General features: G+C 55.6%; 3 protein-coding genes across 7 annotated transcripts; 1 reads left to right on the top strand and 2 right to left on the bottom strand.

Moving 5' to 3' along the window:
- Positions 1 to 170: 170 nt before the first annotated feature.
- On the bottom strand, positions 171 to 3,942 carry SLX1A (SLX1 homolog A, structure-specific endonuclease subunit). 4 transcript variants are annotated; one of them, XM_068968746.1, is made up of 6 exons: positions 3,304 to 3,932; positions 2,750 to 2,801; positions 2,268 to 2,600; positions 888 to 1,015; positions 626 to 713; positions 171 to 544 (listed from the first exon to the last, which is right to left on the bottom strand). In XM_068968746.1, the coding sequence occupies exons 1-6, from the start codon at positions 3,468 to 3,470 to the stop codon at positions 515 to 517; spliced, it is 798 nt and encodes a 265-aa protein (XP_068824847.1). In that variant the 5' UTR covers positions 3,471 to 3,932; the 3' UTR covers positions 171 to 514. The 4 variants fall into 4 exon arrangements, 3 of the variants coding, with proteins under 3 accessions (XP_068824847.1, XP_068824846.1, XP_068824848.1); XM_068968745.1 differs by having other exon boundaries at positions 2,268 to 2,606; positions 3,304 to 3,930; XR_011144680.1 differs by having other exon boundaries at positions 496 to 544; positions 626 to 776; positions 2,268 to 2,606; positions 3,304 to 3,930.
- Positions 2,642 to 4,588, top strand: BOLA2B (bolA family member 2B). The gene is made up of 3 exons (XM_068968748.1): positions 2,642 to 3,975; positions 4,065 to 4,162; positions 4,464 to 4,588. The coding sequence occupies exons 1-3, from the start codon at positions 3,913 to 3,915 to the stop codon at positions 4,561 to 4,563; spliced, it is 261 nt and encodes an 86-aa protein (XP_068824849.1). The 5' UTR covers positions 2,642 to 3,912; the 3' UTR covers positions 4,564 to 4,588.
- A 2,352-nt stretch (positions 4,589 to 6,940) lies between these two features.
- On the bottom strand, positions 6,941 to 12,328 carry CORO1A (coronin 1A). Of its 2 annotated transcripts, none has more exons than XM_068967543.1 (11): positions 12,204 to 12,328; positions 10,496 to 10,694; positions 9,232 to 9,354; positions 9,005 to 9,134; positions 8,734 to 8,918; positions 8,457 to 8,576; positions 8,161 to 8,265; positions 7,904 to 8,049; positions 7,735 to 7,792; positions 7,425 to 7,640; positions 6,941 to 7,123 (listed from the first exon to the last, which is right to left on the bottom strand). In XM_068967543.1, exons 2-11 carry the CDS (start codon positions 10,691 to 10,693, stop codon positions 7,019 to 7,021), a joined length of 1,386 nt encoding a protein of 461 aa, XP_068823644.1. In that variant the 5' UTR covers position 10,694; positions 12,204 to 12,328; the 3' UTR covers positions 6,941 to 7,018. The 2 variants fall into 2 exon arrangements, with proteins under 2 accessions (XP_068823644.1, XP_068823645.1); XM_068967544.1 differs by lacking the exon at positions 12,204 to 12,328 and adding an exon at positions 11,573 to 11,682.
- Positions 12,329 to 17,458: the final 5,130 nt, after the last annotated feature.

Here is a 17,458-nt window from a genome sequence, read left to right as displayed (position 1 = left end):
GAGTCTTCCCTGCTGGCTCAGACAGTAAAGAACCCACCTGCAATGCAGGAGAACCAGGTTCAATCCCTGGGTCGGGAAGATCCCCTGGAGAAGGAAATGGCAATCCACTCCAGTATTCTTGCCTGGGAAAAGTGATGGACAGAGGAGCCTGGCGGTATACAGTCCATGGGGTTGCAAGAGTCAGATACAACTTAGCAATTAAACCACCAGTACCACCAGAGTCAAGCTGGGCACTGGAGCTGAGTGGGCTCTGAGTGAGTCTCCTAAGCCCTCAAAGGACAGTATGACTTCAGAGGCTGGTCCATGCTGCGGCCAGCAGCCCCTCCCCGTTCCCTTATCCTCTTCAGGCCCCAGTTACCATCAGGGTCTCTGCCTCCTACCCATGCTCCCCACCCCTGGCAAACACCAGCAGGTACCCTGAACTCAGACTTTTTATTGTATTCAAGTAAAAACTGGCCAGAGCCACAGAGGGTGGCAACAGGAAGGAGTGGGTAGAGGTTGAGGATCCTGGGCATCAGGTCTTGAGCATGTCAGTCCAGTGCTCCTGTGGAGACAAGAGGGTTGGTGAAAGGCAGCCCAGGAGACAGGGTGGGGTAGAAAGGCTGGAGTCAAAGCCACCTCTTACCTCTTCTAATTCTGAGTCCTCCTCGTCCTCCTCAGTGCCCATCCGGCACAGCCAGATCAGGTCTCCCCACAGCAGTGAGTTCTTACAGCTACCAGGGGGTATGGTTGATAGGAAACAGAGTCAGGATCACAAGCCTCCTCCAGGCCAGGACCTGGGTGCCAAGAGAAGGCTTTGGCTACCCCAGGCCTGGACTTGGGCAATGGGCACCCCCTTCCCACCTCCCTCCAGTTAAACCAGCCTGGAGCAGGGATGTGGGACTCACCCAGGGCATGCGCCCTCTAGAGGCAGAAGCTGCCCTGGTTCCTCCTGCAGGAACTCCTCTGCCAGGCAGATCACATGAGCCCTTAGGGAACAGCCAGGGTGCGGGCAACATAGGGGGCTGTCTTCATCCTGCAGGAGGTGGCAGGCAGGTAAGAGAGAGAACGGGGAGTAATCATGTAGCTAACAACGGACCACACACTGTTCCAAGGGCTTGACATAAAAAACCTTATGAGGCATGTGCCACTATTATTTGCATTTATGCAAAAGAATCCACCTGCAATCTGGGTTTGATCCCTGGGTTGGGAAGATCCCCTGGAGGAGGGCATGGCAGCCCACTCCAGTAGTCTCGCCTGGAGAATCCCCATGGACGGAGGAGCCTGGCGGGCTTCAGTCCACAGGGTCGCAAAGAGTCGGACACGCTGAGCAACTAAACACAGCACATAGATAAGGAAACTGAGGCACTGAGAGGCTAAAATACTGGTCCACAGGGACTAAGCTGGCCAGTTTTCTCTGAGTGCTAGCAGTGATTATGTAACAGCATGGCTAGGGCAGCCAGACCTAGAGTTCCTTACAGGTTGAGAGATCTCAGACAGGTCACTTAATCCTTGAATGGCAAGAATTCAACTTACACTTACTGAGAGCTCAGTAGAAGCCAGACACAACATCTCAGTTAATATATTAAATATTTATTGGCCACTTGCTCTGCACCAGACCCTTGTTCTACAGTAGTGAAAAGGAACTAAATGCCCCTGTGGAGTTTAATATGGGGGTGGGGGTGGGAAAGACTGATAATAAGGTAAATAAAATATACAATATGTCAGACAATAACAGGTGTTAAAGGAAGCCAGGGAGATGTACAAGAAAGAGAGGCAATTTTAGATGGAGAGCCAAGGAAGAGTTGACCGGAGGAGAGGTGGCATTTTCTTAAGATGGAGGGTCTAGGGAAGAATCTTCCAGTTCAAGGGGAAGGGCAAAGGCCCTGAGGAGGCCCTGGCCTTGAGGAATAGCCGCAAGCACTATTCCCCTTGTAGAAATGGGAGCAGACTTCCCTGGTGGACCAGTAGTTAAGAACCCGCCTGCTAGGGCAGGGGACACAGGTTCGATCGCTCGTCTGGAAAATCCCACACGCCTGGGGAGCCCGAACTTGTGCTCCACAAGAGAAGCCATGGCAATGAGAAGCCCGGGCGGCAAGCAGAGATTAGCCCCCGCTCTGAGCAACTAGAGAAAGCCCATGGACAGAAAAGACCACCGAGGGCAGACAAAAGCAAAAAAAAAAAAAAAAGGATAGAGATGGGGGTAGAGTGCCCAAAAGGTGTCAGTGGACGGCCCTGTCATTTGATCCTAAGTCCTCTGAACCATAAACTGCCCTGACCCATCTTACCTGGAGCGCGCGTGCGCACAGGGTGCAGCGCGCGTTGACGTCTTGCTGCGGCTTGCATCCCGTGTCGTCGGAAGGACCTGCTTGACTCCTCGGGGCTGGGGCCCGGGGCGGCGGAGGCCCGAAGGCCAGTGGCATGTGAGGTGGCGGCGGTGGGCAGAGGTCCTGGCGGAAGTCAGCGCGCAGCCAGCGCAGGGTGAGCGGAAGGCGCGCCCAGGGAGGCGCGCGCAGCATGTGCGCCAGGACGCGCAGGTGGAAGGCGAAGGTGGCTTCTCCGCGCAGACGCCGACCCACGTTAGTCAAGCGGCGCGAGGCCTGTGGGTGTTGCCAGGCCCACTCGAACTGCAGGCGAGGGGGTACAGAGCTTCAGGATCATCTGAGGAAGGGGTCCACGGGGGGGAGGGGGTCGCCTGGGGAAGGGGGCAGCCCGGGGAGGGCCCTGAGCCCCAGCCCTGGTCCTCCCGCTGCCCTCAACTCCTTTTTACCCTAAGGGCGGCCACTGCAGAGGGGAAGCCGTGTACGATGAGCACCATCTCCCTAGGGAAGAGAAGGAGGGCACGCGACCCGTGAGCCCCCCGCCCCACTCCGTGTCAAACCGAATCCCCTGGCCTACCGGAGAGTGGAGTCACATCGGCTTCACCCCTAGCCCACGAGGCCCTGCCCCCTTCGTGGTGATATAGCCAGCCCCTCGCACCAGCCCCTCAGGCCCCACCTCTAGTCACAGGAGCTTAACAGCCCTCCTCAGTTCCTCTCCCTTCCAGGCTTTCTCTATTCCAACCCAGTCTTGTTCACCAAACTCCCTGTCACTGACCAAACCTAGATCAGTCCCCTTCCCACCCAACCCCGTCTTCTGAGACCCAGGCCCAAACAGGGCTCCTCCTCTGCGGCGATAGGCCCGCCCCCGTTACTCCTGCCCCCTCGCGGGCCCCGCCCACTGCCACAGGCTTGGCTCCACCCCTCTCAGCCGGCCTCTCCCTCGCCGGCCCCCGCCTTCTCCTTGAAGTCCTCCTCCTCCTCACAATGACCCGCCTTTTCTTACCACGGCCCGCGCCCACTGGTCCGCCAGGCTCCGCCTTTTTTGCGGCCCCCGTTGTGCTGCTGCACCCGACGAGCAGGGTTGACGGTGAACCCCACGTAGACGCGGCCCCGGTGCCGAGGGTTCAGACAGTAGAGCAGGTAGACGCCGAAGAAGCATCCGGGGCCCATCGCCAATTTGGGGGTCGATTGTTGTGGCTTGTGACCCGAAGGCGGCTGGGCTGCCAGGGCCGCAAGATGCTTGTCTCAGAGAAAGCGCCTGGGAGCTATCCCGAGGTACCCTAGAAGTCACAGCAATGCAAACTCGTGCACCCTCTCCTAGTTGGAGCTAGGGTGTCCAAACCAGCACACAGAACCCGGGTTGCTGTTCAGGCGGCGGGTACCGATTAGAGTCCGCTGGAGCCTCATGCAGACTCTGACAGGAGCGGAAACCGAAGGCAGTTGGAAAACTGGGCTTGGGATAGGGCGGAAGTGCTGAGTTTATGGACGTCTTAGTAAGGGCGGAAGTAGATGCCTCAGCGGAAGTGGTGCCAGTAAGGGCGGAAGCAGTGTGGCTGGGGTCAGAGCTGGGGTTCCATCCCCGGTGGGCTGCCGCCCTCGCTGGGCTGCCACAATGGAACTCAGTGCCGAGTACCTCCGGGAGAAGCTGCAGCGGGACCTGGAAGCGGAGCACGTGGTGAGTTGAGCGGCCTGGGCTCGTCCAACGAGGGGAACAGGGCTTCTGGGGGGCTGACTTGGCACCATCCACGCCATTCTGCCCCGTAGGAAGTGGAGGACACGACTCCCAACCGTTGCGCGTCCAGCTTCCGAGTCCTCGTGGTGTCGGCCAAGTTCGAGGGGAAACCGCTGCTTCAGAGACACCGGTGAGATTCCGGGGACACCTTCTTCAGCGCGGCCCCAGCTCTGGGACCGCATCCCGGGCCGCTTCCTGAAACCTTAACTCTCACTCCCATCCATGCGGCCCCACCACAGACCACCACCCCAGAGATCCCGCCTTCGTGGCCCCAGCATCAAATACTGAGACTTAAGCCCTCTACCTCTCTTGTTCCCAGGTCCCGGGGACTACAACCTGGGGGACCCCTCCAGTCTCCCGGCAGACCCTAGCTTCAGGGACTGCGACCCAGGCGCCAGCCTGCCCCATTTCTAACCCCATCTCTCTCCCAGGCTTGTGAACACTTGCCTAGCAGAAGAGCTCCTGCACATTCACGCTTTTGAGCAGAAAACCCTGACCCCAGAGCAGTGGGCCCGTGAGCAGCAGAAATAAGGGACGCGGACCTGCACACGCATTAAATTATGGATCAGGGCCAGCTCCTGTGTCAGCGTGTTGTGTGTATGGGAGGTGTGCAGAGGCTGGGGCTAGAGCCTGGCTTCTCCCTGCCCTCCACTCTCCATTGTTTTACTTTGGGCAAGTTCCTCTCCACACATAGGCCTCTGTGTCCCCACTTATAAAGTGAAATGTCTGTCTTTAAAGTCCCTTCCGGGGTGGGCCTTCCTGGACTCCTTGGGTACTTCCAATACTCACCCAACCCCTGATTCTTTGACCATTTCTGGGCGTTCTGTTCAGTCCTCTTTCAAAATACACAGATGAGGAAGTGCTCAAGGTTTCAGGACCCTGGGCAACTTGCAAACCTCTTCTTCTTCCCAGTATATCACCCCAATGTCAAAGCATGATAGAGGATTCCACACACCCCCTACAAGTCCTCCACAGTCTCAGGAACCTGGTCCTCCAGCAGGGGCTTCCCAGCACCTGGAATTCTGGTGTTTTCTGGCCCCTGGAGAAGGTCCAGTGACCCTTTGGTCCTGGGCTTGATGTGGCCACAGCTGTCCCCGGGGTGAGGTTTTTCTGGAATGGAGAGGTGGGCTGGGCATAGGGGTAGGGTTACAGCAGGAAAATAAGGTCACCAGAGCCACACAATTGGGGCAGGTGATGCCTTGGTGTCAACACGGGTGACAGGGTTGCCTAGGCCTTACACAGACAAGGTCTCAAGACCCAAGAGGAATAGCAAGTGTCCTAATTGGGGCCAGGGCTCTTTGGGGGAGAGAAATTGTGGGTTTCAACCATCCCACCCACCCTGTTCCTCTGTTTTCAAGGCCAGTTTCTTGGCCCCTAAATTACTGTCTCACACACACACACACACCCCACCACCTCTCTCTCTTGTTTCTCTAGCTCCTCAGAGGGAGCTAGGAGTCATGGTGAGTAGGAGCTAACCTTTCTGAGTTCCAGGGATCCTTTCCTGAGCTTTTTTTTTTTCAGTTTCCCTGGACCACAAGAACTAGCAACTACTCACAAGTCTGCTTCACTGGGAGGGCCCAACATCGCATTGTGTGTGTGTGTGTGTGTGTGTGTTGGTAGGGTGGGGGTTGGGGGGGCTAGGCTCAGGCTCCAGCTCCAGATGGTCTGCTTCTCTCTATGCCACACCCCTGACTGGATCCACCCCCACCCCTCCATGTTCACAGAGCTGTGGCAGAATCCCTCCCCTTTATATAGATGAGCAACGGAGGCCTGGAGAAAAGGGACTTGCCCAGGGTCACATGGCTTACATAGAGATTGAGGCTCAAGTGGGCAGACGGGCATTTGTATGACAAGCCCAAGGGGAGTAGGGGTTCATAAGGGACATTTCCTCCTTGCTGGTTCCTGCACGGATGAACGAAGCCCTGCTGTGGCCAGGACACCCATCCTCAATAGCCCTGTGTCCCAGCTCAGGGAATCACCTGCGAAGTTGGCCATCAAAAACCTACTTCCAACCCCCCTTCCCCCAACCCCCTCCCCACTCCTTGCCAGTACAGGTCCCTCTTATAGAGGCCAGGCCCAGGCAGAAGCCACTGACACGGCTCAAGTGGCAGCTGCATGGGGCAGGAAAGGCTCTGAACTGGATGGGAAGACTGTGTCGTGACTCAGGATCTGCCCTCTCCTGCTCTGCCCCTCAGTTTCCTCACTTGTAAACTAAGGTCGGGCCCACTACTTTGGTTCTAAGCTTCCTCCCTACAAAGAACCCCTTATTTTGATCCCTTGGGCCTCCAGCTTGACAGCTGTCATGTAAGTGCTGGTTGCTTCATTTCCCCCACAAGCAGCAGGGTCAGGACAGCTGATGTTGTGGTTGACTAGCAAAGGCAGACTGGGGAGTAAACATGAGAATGACTGAGGCTCCATCCAGGCTGGAGCCCTGAGCAGCTCAGACCTACCAGCTGGGAAATGGGGCAGGCTCCCTACCCATGTCAGCACAGGGTGGCTCCCCCCTGCCCCGCAAAGGCCTGCTCCTGTCTGCCGAGGGCAAGGGTTCCCAGGCCCCGGGATCTAATGCCTGATGATCTGGGATGGAGCTGATGTAATAATAATAGAAATAAAGTGCACACTAAATGGAACGCACTTGAATCATGCCTGAACCATCCCCCAGCCCACCCTCACCTCCCTATCTGTGGAAAAATTGTCATCCATGAAATCAGACCCTGGTGCCAAAAAGCTCAGGGACCACTGGTCTAGGGTCATCTAGAGGCATCTCTCCAGCCCCTGCCAGGGGTCAGGCTCATCAAGGCTATGGAGAGGGAAGCATAAGGCAGGTCAGTTCAGCATACCCAGCATCCCCTTGACTAGTCATCAGAGCCTGCGATGTACCAGAAAATAAAGCCATTTTATTATTATTTTCTTATCTGCCATTGTGGCCTGAGGAGTGGGAGTGGAAGGAAGGGAGGTGAGGCCGTCGGCCCCAGCTGATGGTCCTCTACTTGGCCTGGACTGTCTCCTCCAGCCTATCCAAGCGCTTCTGCAGCTCCTGCACCGTGGCCTGGAGCTTCCTCATCTCCTCCTCCAGCCGGGATATGGCATCCTGGGGGACCCCAAGCAGCATTAGCCCCAGGCCCTCCTGAGCCACTAGGCCTCCTCCCACGAGCCCCCGGAGCTTGGGCCCCTTTGCCTCTCATCCAGAGAACTGCAGGCCTATAAGCCTGGAACCTGTTTTCTGAGGCCTCAGTATTATCCACTCCCAGCCCCCAGAGGATCCCCAGTATTGTGTATGTGGCTGCCCCCAAATGCCAGCCTCTTTCTACTGGGTCAGTGACCACATCAGTAGCACTCCTGCCCTACCCCACCTTCCTGCCCTGGTTCCCGGAGTCCCATCTGCCTCTCACCGAGCTGGGAGCACCACTGGCCTCAGGTGCCATCCTCTTGCGCCCAGTGTCCAGGCCCCGGTTGACCCTCAGTTCCCGGCTCTTGGGGGGCACGTAGCCATCTTTGAGGGAGATGAGGAGGGGCCCAGCATCCCGACCCCCCAGCCACTCCTCAGCCGTGAGGGCAGCATCAGGCCCTGCAGTGGGCGGGTACAGGTCTTCCTGGAACAGGTCCGACTGTGGGGCAAGGCCAGGACTGGTTAAGAGAGTGCTCAGGCCACACCACCACCCGACCACTCTGAGAGCCTGAGGAGGGACCCGCGAGCATCACCTTTCTAGGCACCGTCATGGCAATGGGTTCACACTTCCGCTCGTGCAGCTTGTAGAATCTGTGGAAACAGGAAGGTGAGCAGTGCCCACAGCGGAGCTGGGACTAAAGGTCAGCGTGGGAGTCAGTGCTGCCCAAGGAGCGCAGTCAGGTCAGGGGCAGGGGCAGTCACCTGGCAATCTCACACTTGTTCACTTCCAGACCACGTTTGGGCATGTAGCCCATTCCACGCTGGGACTCCTTGGAACTGAACATGGAGAGATAGTGCAGGAATGGGGCCTCAGAGGTGATCTCGAAGTACCGGATAGAGCTGTCCCCCTGCAGGCGGTAGGTCATGGGAGGGTCAATACCAGCGGATGCCTCCAGCTGTGGTCCTTTCTAAGTCCCCCTGCCCACCTCGCTCCCCCAACCCCCTGCCCGTGGGGCCACCTTGCCACAGAGGTAGACGATGTTGGTGTCAGGGTCGAAGAAGGGCAGCAGGACACCACTGCTTGTGTCCAGTTCCTGCAGGGACAGTGGCTCCTCCAGGTGCTTCTGTAGAGATGGGCAGGGGACAGCCATGAGCTGGGCCATGGCAGGCCTCCACCCCTGGGGGAGTGGGGCCGGGGGCTGAGAGGCCAACCAGCGGAAACCCCCATCTCACGGTGGGCAAACAGGCCTTGCCCTTCCAGCCAGGCACATGGCGGGGCAGGGGGGACTAAACCAGGTCCCTGCCCAGCACTCACCGTGTCCCACAGTGCCACCTGCCGCTCGCTCATGCGGCTGAAGCCCGTGGTCAGGATCTTTCCATCGGATACAAACACGGCACGCACGGGCCGAGTCCCCTCATGGGGACGATCTTTCTCCTGGAAGGAAAGGGAGGGGACCGGTCAGGCATCCGCACACACCCTCTAAGGGCCAGGCCCCAGCTGGGAGCTGGAGAGGGCAACATCTAAGGGGGCCTCATTGGGGGTGGGGGGGTGGGGGGTTATGCTCCTAGGGTCAAAGGTCAAGGCAACTCACAGCTACTATGGTGCCTTTTCGGGGCTCAATGATGCGGACTCGCTTGTCTCGGCAGGAGGTACAGATGAGGGCACCATCTCGGCTCCAGTCCACACTGTAGATGGTGTCCGGGTGCACGTCGGAGCCCAGCGTCAGCACGGCTGCCCCCGTGCCCACGTCCCACACCAGGATCACATTGTCGCAACCTGGGCGATGTCCCCAGTGTCAGAAGCCAGGAGTCTCCCCCCTGACTGTCAGGCAACCAGCCCTCCCTGCGTCCCGCCCTTGGCACCTGCACTGAGCAGCACGTTCTGGGCGGTGGGGTGCCAGGCCACAATGCCCACGCGCTTGGTGTGGCCCTCCAGGGTGACGACAGGCTCCCGCAGGGGCAGCGTCAGGCCCCCGTCGGGGATCTCCCACACCTGTGGAGAAGGGGCGAGCAAGTGAGTCTTGGCGGTGCCCAACATCAGCTCCAGTGCCTGAGCCCCCTCCTGGCCCCTGGGTGCCCCCCATACTCACCATGACGGAGCAGTCCTCGGAGCCACTGGCAATGACGTTATCATTGTGCGGGCACCAGGCGATGTCCAGCACCGGGGCTGTGTGGCCACAGACCATAGGCACATTCTTGTCTACACGGCCGGTCTGGAGGACACAGTGGGGCCTCTGAGGGAGGTGCTCTGGCCCGCCAAACCCAATCCCACCTCCCCACGCCCCTTCAGAGAGGCACAGAGGGGAAAGGTGTGGGGTCCCTGGAAGGCAGAGAGAGGCCTAGGGTGAGAGGGTTTGGGGCTCTGCCCATCTCAGAGCTGTCTGGGCAACTCAGAAGGCTGGCCACAGGTAGCGCAGGATGGACATGCGGGCTTGGTCCTGCCCCTCTGTCAGACCCTGGCCAAGTTCCTGCCAGCTCCATCTCAGCCGGGGCCTGGTACCCCCGCCCTCTCCCCCACCCCAGATTCTTCCATGGCACAACAGGCCAAGGCCCCCGGCATGATTCAGGCTGAGGGTGTGGTTGTATCAGGGCTGGGGTTCCCCAGGGAAGTATGTGTGAATGATGGGGCTGTGGGGACAGATCCCCCCGAAAAGACAAGGATGGGGAAGTCTGTTATAACGGGTTTGAAATGGCTGCTTCCGGGGACGGCTGCTACAGCACGGTTTCCTGTGTGAAGCGCGGGCCCAGCTCTTACTCTGACAACCACTTCCTCTTCTCTATGTTTCCATCAGCCCTTTTAAGGTAACAACCGAGGGCCCATCTCCCCTTCCTGTCTCACCCCCCAAAAGCACGGGAGTGTGCTGGGGCGGGGGGGTCCGCAGACAGCAGGGAGGGCAGGATTTGAGGGAGGCCAGGGTTGGCGGGGGGAAGAGGGTCTCTTACCTCATCTCTGCCTGTGAGCTGGGAGCCACTGAGCTCGCTGGGTTCCCAGGGGCTCAGAGAGGTCCCTCCAAACCCTAAGAGCACTGCTGGGCCCACCCAGACCCCATCCCAGGCCTCTCTGCAGGAGAAAGCTCCAGGTTGAGACTTGGGAGGGCTAACCCTGGGTCTGCAGGACTTGCTATTTGACACTTCCCGTGTCACTCCCAACCCTGAGCTTCAGCTCCATCCAAGCACTGCATGGAGGCGCTGGAGGAAGTATAAGGTTCATGCAGCTCAACCCAGTTTTGCAGAGGGCAACACTGCGGCCCACTGTCCTGAGCCGCAGACCTCATCGGGACCCCCAGGGGGCCAACTAGATGACCTGAGGCCCCCTTAGGAGGAGGGCCTGTCCCCAGGGCTCCAGGGGCTCACCTTGCCCAGGGGCAGCACCAGGAAGGCCCCTCCCCCGCTGGCCTCACAGATCAGGGCCACGAATTTGGGGTTGACAGCACAGAAGCCACTATCCCAGGTGTTCTGTGAGACGCGCACATCCTCATAGCACTGGTCGGCCTTGGCCGGCTGTCCAAACACGTGGCGGAACTTGCTGGAACGGACCACCTGCCGGCTCATCCTGGTGAGACAGGGGTGAAAGGCTTTGCTCCCCTCAGGTCAACCCTGACCTTCCAGTGGCCCCCATCTCTCCCAGGACACCCACCCCTCAGTCTGGCAGCCATGGTCTCAGCTAACTTCCCTGTCGCTCTCCTCTGTCACTGACATCCAGCTACCCTTATACACGCCTTGCCCACCCCTCCTCATCCCTGGCTGACCTGCAAGGCCCACCGTCTCAACCCGTCCCAGGCTGCCACAGCAGAGCCTGGGGTGAGGGGTAGCACCTAGTGCCAACTTGACCGCGGACTGGCTGACAGTCCCAGGGCCCAGCCTCTCTGACGGGCCACCTTCCAGGGCCTCAGGGCAACAGTGTGGAGGGTGCACTCAGCCTCAGCGTCCAGACCTCACACCCTCATACCCACATGAGGAGCCATCTAAAAGGCAGGGGCCCTCCCCACCTCCAGGTCCAGGCTGGACACACGGAGGGAAGTGGCATGTGGGTTTGCCTGGGCAGCATGTCCCCCATGGCTGGAGGGCTTCCCCAGCGGGTCTCTGGGCACCAGAAGCAGGCAGATGGCTCGGGTCCCAGCATCTCCTCCTCACACCTCAGCTTCTCGCCCCCACTTAAGCAGGTGCGCTTAAGTGCCTTCTCCACCCCACTGAAGCCATCCACAGGAAGGAAGCGGCTGGTGCTCACTTCTCGGAGGAGCAGCGAGAACGGTTTTCCTCCATGGCTGGGTGGACAGCGAGCAGAGCCAAGGGACCTGCCTCTGGCTCCCCAGGCTCCAGGCCCCATGCTGGGGCCCCAGAGCATCTCCTGCCAGCTTGGCCTGGGGGCCCCACGGCCTCTCCTCCACCGCCTCCCTCGTGCCTAGCCCTTCTCCCGCCACCCTCACCCACCCTGGGACTCTGGAGGAGGCTTGTGGGTCCACCTGTCCAGAAAGCGGATGAGGCGCCTGTGAGAGGAGGAGCTGGCTGGGGGCAGGGGACCCGTCCAGGAGGGAAGCTTGGGTCTGGGAACAGGGGAGCCCCAAATTGGAGGCTGGGAGACAGGAAGCCATCGCCCCACCCTGCCTCCCCCCCCACCGCAGGTACCCGGCCCCGGAAACCACGGAAAGGGGAACTTGGCCTTTTCTTGTTTTGCTCTCAACCCCTTCCTGTCTCCAAGCTCAGGGCAGCTACTGGGTTCACCCCACCCTGCCCCCCACCGCCACCCCAAAGACTCCCGTTCTGGGGAGAGGCCGGCGGGTGCCCTGACCCCCGGGCTCCCCCACCTCCATCTTGGCTGCGTGGCCCCTCACCCTCGGCCCCTCACGGAGCTCTGGGACACACGGGTGGACCCTCCCACGCGCACCCACACGCTCAGGCGAGTCCCTCCACGCGGGGCGTGGACGGGCGCCGTCTCCACCTCGGAGCCAGCGGCTCTGACAGTCTGTCCACCCCCATGGCCGGCTTCTGCCAAGCTCTCGCCTGCCCCACAGGTGGCCCAGGGCAGCGATGCCGAGCCCGGGTCGCCGGGCTCCAGCCTTACCTGCGGCTGAGAGATGAGCGACCTCCCGAACGGAGGAGGGCGAGGAGGAGGAGGAGGAAGGAGCCGGCGGAGCCTGAGACCGTCCGCGGAGGATGCTCTTGTCAAGACAATGAATGAGAAGCGGCGGCGCCCGCCTCCTCAGGGGTGGCAGCGCCCCTTTGGGCGGAGCTCTTAAAGGGGAGAGCCCTTCCCTCCGCCAAGGCGCCGCCTCGCCCACCAGCCCGCAGCCTCCCCTCCCTTCCCGCCGCGGCTCTCAGCGCCTCAGCTGCCAATTCCAAACCAAAACAGATGCTGCTGGCCAGTGGCTGAGAATCTAATCTGCACCTTTTTAATGTCAAAAATGCAAAAATAACCTGTTCCTTCTTCCCTTCTCCAGCCCACCCCCAGCTTACTCGCCATCCTTTCCCTGGCATCCATAAAATGGCCCATCAGTCCCTTCAAAGCGGGCCTTAGTATAGCCCCCATCCCTAGCAAAGGCTGTGCTACCATCCTTCTGCCCCACCTCCAGTCAGGAAAAAAGTGGAGGCGGAGCGGCAAAGAGGAGGAGGAACCTTGTGTCCACCTGCACCCAGAAGACCTGGGGTCTACTCAGGCCCCTACACGCACAAATGGGTGGCCTTGGGAGGGTCACTTAACCTCTCGGTGTGTCTTCACCTAGGAGCACCCCCGCCCTGCCTGCCTCCCAGGGGCAAATGACATAATTTGGTGTTATAGAGGTGAAAGAGTCAGAGTTTCTGCCCCAAAGAGCTCTCAGCCCACTGGAAGGAGAAGCACAAATAACAGCTCCAAGAAGTAAGCAGAGGCCGGAGCCTGGGCTTGAGACTCAAGAGGAAGGGGTTCATTCCCATCCTTTGGTTCAGAGACTGTGTCACGGAGGTTGCCATGTGAAGGTCAAGAAAGGCCACTCCAGAATCAGATGCTTTATGGATTTGACTCCCGGATGCCACACCTCCTGAGTGACCTTGGATGGATTCCCTAACCTCCTTCAGCAGCCTCAGTTTCTGCATCTGAAACAACGTCTGACCCACCTCATGACGTTATGAGAACAGAAAGCCTTCTGTTCAAAGTGTAGCAAGTGTAGCCTTCTGTTCAAAGTGTAGCCTCATCCAAAGTGTAGCAAGTGCTTAATAATATTACCTGGCATGTAGGAAAAGTGAGCTCACACAGAGGACTACAGATGCAAGATATGAGCAGACATATTCTAGACGGAGAAGGCAATGGCACCTCACTCCAGTACTCTTGCCTGGAAAATCCCATGGACGGAGGAGCCTGGTGGGTCGCTAAGAGTCAGACACAACTGAGCGACTTCACTTTTACTTTTCACTTTCATGCATTGGAGAAGGAAATGGAAACCCACCCCAGTGTTCTTGCCTGGAGAATCCCAGGGACGGGGGAGCCTGTTGGGCTGCCGTCTATGGGGTTGCACAGAGTCAGGCACGACTGAAGTGACTTAGTAGTAGCAGCAGCATTCTAGACATCATTTGAGTAACTGGATCAAGATGTGCCCAAATCCCTTAACCTTTTAATAGGTTCCCTTTCCCAATTAAGTCAATGCTTTTGAGTTGGATTTCTGGCATTTACACCCGAAAGAGTTCTGACTGGTACACCTGCCAGGAAGGAGACAGGACCACAGGTCCTTCCAAGGTGCAAGATACACACAGTAAAGAGGAACTGAAGTGCTGAACTCAGAATAAAGTCCAAACTCATTAGCAAGGCCCAAAAGGTCTCCTCTGGTCTGTCCTGGCCTAAAGGGTCTGTAAAGCATGATGGAGTCAGCCCAGAGAACCTTTGCTCCATGGTTTTCAGGATGTCTCAGTGATGCTTTCTCACCTGTAAAAGGTGCACAGCACTGCTCACTTAGCCTAGAGTATGTGCCCATCATCCAAGTTCAATAATTATCATCAATCAGGACTCTCTGGTGGTTCGATCCCTGGTCGGGGGACTAGGATCCCACATGTTGTGTGGTACTGCCAAAAAAATAAAAATTAAAAAATAAATTAAATAATATTTAAAAAATAAAGGTCTTGAAAAATTTAAAACAAACTAAAAACCCAGTTACTCAGTTACCATCAACTGGGAAGCAACAGTTAGAACTGGACATGGAACAACAGACTGGTTCCAAATTGGGAAAGGAGTATGTCAAGGCTGTATATTGTCACCCTGCTTATTTAATTTATATGCAGAGTACATCATGAGAAACGCTGGGCTGGATGATTGCCAGGAGGAATATCAATAACCTCAGATAAGCAGATGACACCACCCTTATGGCAAAAAGCAAAGAAGAACTAAAGAGGCTCTTGATGAAAGTGGAGCCTCTTGATGAAAGAGGAGAGTGAAAAAGTTGGCTTAAAGCTCAACATTCAGAAAACCAAGATTATGGCATCCGGTCCTATCACTTCATGGCAAATAGATGGGGAAACAGTGGAAATAGTGGCAGACTTTACTTTTCTTGGCTCCAAAATCCCTGCAGATGGTGACTGGAGCCAAGAAATTAAAAGAAACTTACTCCTTGGAAGGAAACTTATGACCAACCTAGACAGCATAGTAAAAAGCAGAGACAATACTTTGCCAACAAAGGTCTATCTAGTAGAGGCTATGGTTTTTCCAGTAGTCATGTATGCATGTGAGAGTTGGACTATAAAGAAAGCTGAGTGTCAAAGAATTGATGCTTTTGAACTGTGGTGTTGGAGAAGACTCTTGAGAGTCCTTTGGACAGCAAGAAGATCCAACCAGTCCATCCTAAAGGAAATCAGTCCTGCGTGTTCATTGGAAGGACTGATGTTGAAGCTGAAATTCCAATACTTTGGCCACCTGATGTGAAGAACTGACTCACTGGAAAAGACCCCGATGCTGGGAAAGATTGAAGGTGGGAGGAGAAGGGCGCGACAGAGGATGAGATGGTTGGATGGCATCACCGACTCAATGGACATGAGTTTGAGTGAACTCCAGGAGTTGGTGATGGACAGGGAGGCCTGGCATGCTGCAGTCCATGGAGTCGCAAAGAGTCGGACACAACTGAGCGACTGAACTGAACTGGGACTTCCCTGGTGGTTCAGTGGTTAAGAAGTCACCTTCCAATTCAGAAGACATGGGTTAGATTCCTGGTCAGGGAACTAAGATTCCACATCATGGGGGCAACTAAGCCTGCGTATCACAACTACTGAGCCCATGTGCCGCAACTAGAGAGAAGCCCTTGCTCTGCAATGAAAGATCCCATGTGCTGCAACTAAGATCTGAGGCAGCCAAAAATAAGTAAATATTGAAAGGAAACAAACAACAAAGAAACAGTTACCAACATATAACCAATACTGGTTCATTCTGTCTTAAAAAATAAAATAAACTTTATTTCCATACAATATAACACACTCAGTTTAAGTACAATACATGGATCAATTAGTTTTGACAAACGTATATACCTATATAATTACCAGGCTTCCCCCGTTGCTCAGTAGTAAAGAATCTGCCTGCAATACAGGAGATGCAGTTTCGATCCCTGGGTCGGGAAGATCCCCTGGAAGATGGCATGGCAACCCACTCCAGTATTCGTGCCTGAAGAATCCCATAGACAGAGGAGCCTGGCGGGCTGCAGTCCTCTGGGTTGTAGGGAGTCAGACACAACTGAAATGACTTAGCAAGCACATGCATCTAACTACCACCATAATCGAGATATGATTATTTCCATCACTCCCCAAAATTCACACCCTTCTACAATCAATTCCCACTCTCAGACCCCAGCAACCATTGATCTACTTTCTGTCAGTATAGATTAGCTTTGCCTGTTCTAGAACGTTCCATACAGATGAAATCATACAGTATGGGTCTGGCTTTTCTCATTCATTTCATGAGAAACCCGTATGTGGATCAAGAACCCTGAATGGAACAACTGATTGATTGAGGATTGAGAAAGGAATAAGACAGGGCTGTCTGCTGTCACCCTGTCTGTTTAATCTATATGCTGAGAACATCATGAGAAATGATGAGGTACAAGCTGGAATCAAGATAGGCCCAACAAACATCAACAACCTCAGATATGCAGATGATACCACTCTAATGGCAGAAAGCAAAGCAGAACTAAAGAACCTCTTGAAAAGGGTGAAGGAAGAGAGTGAAAAATCCAGCTTGAAACTCAACATTGAAAAAACTAAGATCATGGCATCCAGCCCCATTACTTCATGGCAAATAGAAGGGGAAAAGGTGGAAGTACTGACAGATTTCCTCTTCTTGGGCTCTATAATTACTGTGGATGGTGACTGCAGCCATGAAATCAGAAAATGATTGCTTCTTGGCAGGAAAGCTATGACAAACCTAGACAGTGTGTTGAAAGCAGAGACATTACTGGTCCATATAGTCAAGGCTATGATCTTCCCAGTGGTCACATACGGTTGTGACAGCTGGACCATAAAGAAGGCAGAGCACCAAAGAATTGATGCTTTTGAACTGTGGTGCTAAAGAAGACTCCTGAGAGTCCCTTGGACAGCAAGGAGATTAAACCAGTCAATCTTAAAGGAAATCAATACTCATTGGAAGGACTGATACTAAAGGTGAAGCTCCAATATTTTGGTCACCTGATGTGAACAGCTGACTAATTGGACAAATCCCTGATGATGGGAAAGATTGAGGGCAGAAGGAGAAGAGGGCATCCATCAGAGGATGAGATGGCTGGATGGCTTCACCAATGCAACAGACATGATTGTCTAAAAAGTACAACCCAAAAGTGAATTTTGTTTGTTTTTAAAATATATTTATTTTTTAATTGAATGATAATTGCTTTACAGAATTTTGTTGTTTTCTGTCAAAATTGAGGGAGAGAGGTTCAAGAGGGAGGGGACATATGTATACCTATGGCTGATTCTTACTGATGTTTCACAGAAAACAACAAAATTCTGGAAAGCAAAAGTGAATCTTAACATCATCAAAAGTAGGACAACCAGACATTATATGCCTCCTATAAAATAAATTTATGTGTAGCATCACCTTTGCAGTATTCTTGTCAAAATCATCATTGTCATCATTACCACCACCTGGAAACTAATCAAGCCTCTATATTTAACTTCCCTGGTGGCTCAGCTGGTAAAGAACATGCCTGCCCAATGCAGGAGACACAAGAGACACAGGTTCAGTCCGGGGTTGGGAAGAGCCCCTGGAGAAGGAAATGGCAACCCACTCTAGTATTCTTGACTGGGAAATCCCTGGGACAGAGAAGCCAGGTGGGCTACAGTCCATAGGGTCAAAAAGAGACAGACACGACGGAGCAT

The sequence above is a fragment of the Capricornis sumatraensis genome, chromosome 3, assembly GCF_032405125.1.
Source record: "Capricornis sumatraensis isolate serow.1 chromosome 3, serow.2, whole genome shotgun sequence".
NCBI classification, from domain to species: domain Eukaryota; kingdom Metazoa; phylum Chordata; class Mammalia; order Artiodactyla; family Bovidae; genus Capricornis; species Capricornis sumatraensis.
The sequence above is the reverse complement of the archived record's forward strand: the minus strand, read 5'-3'. Positions and strand labels throughout refer to the sequence as shown.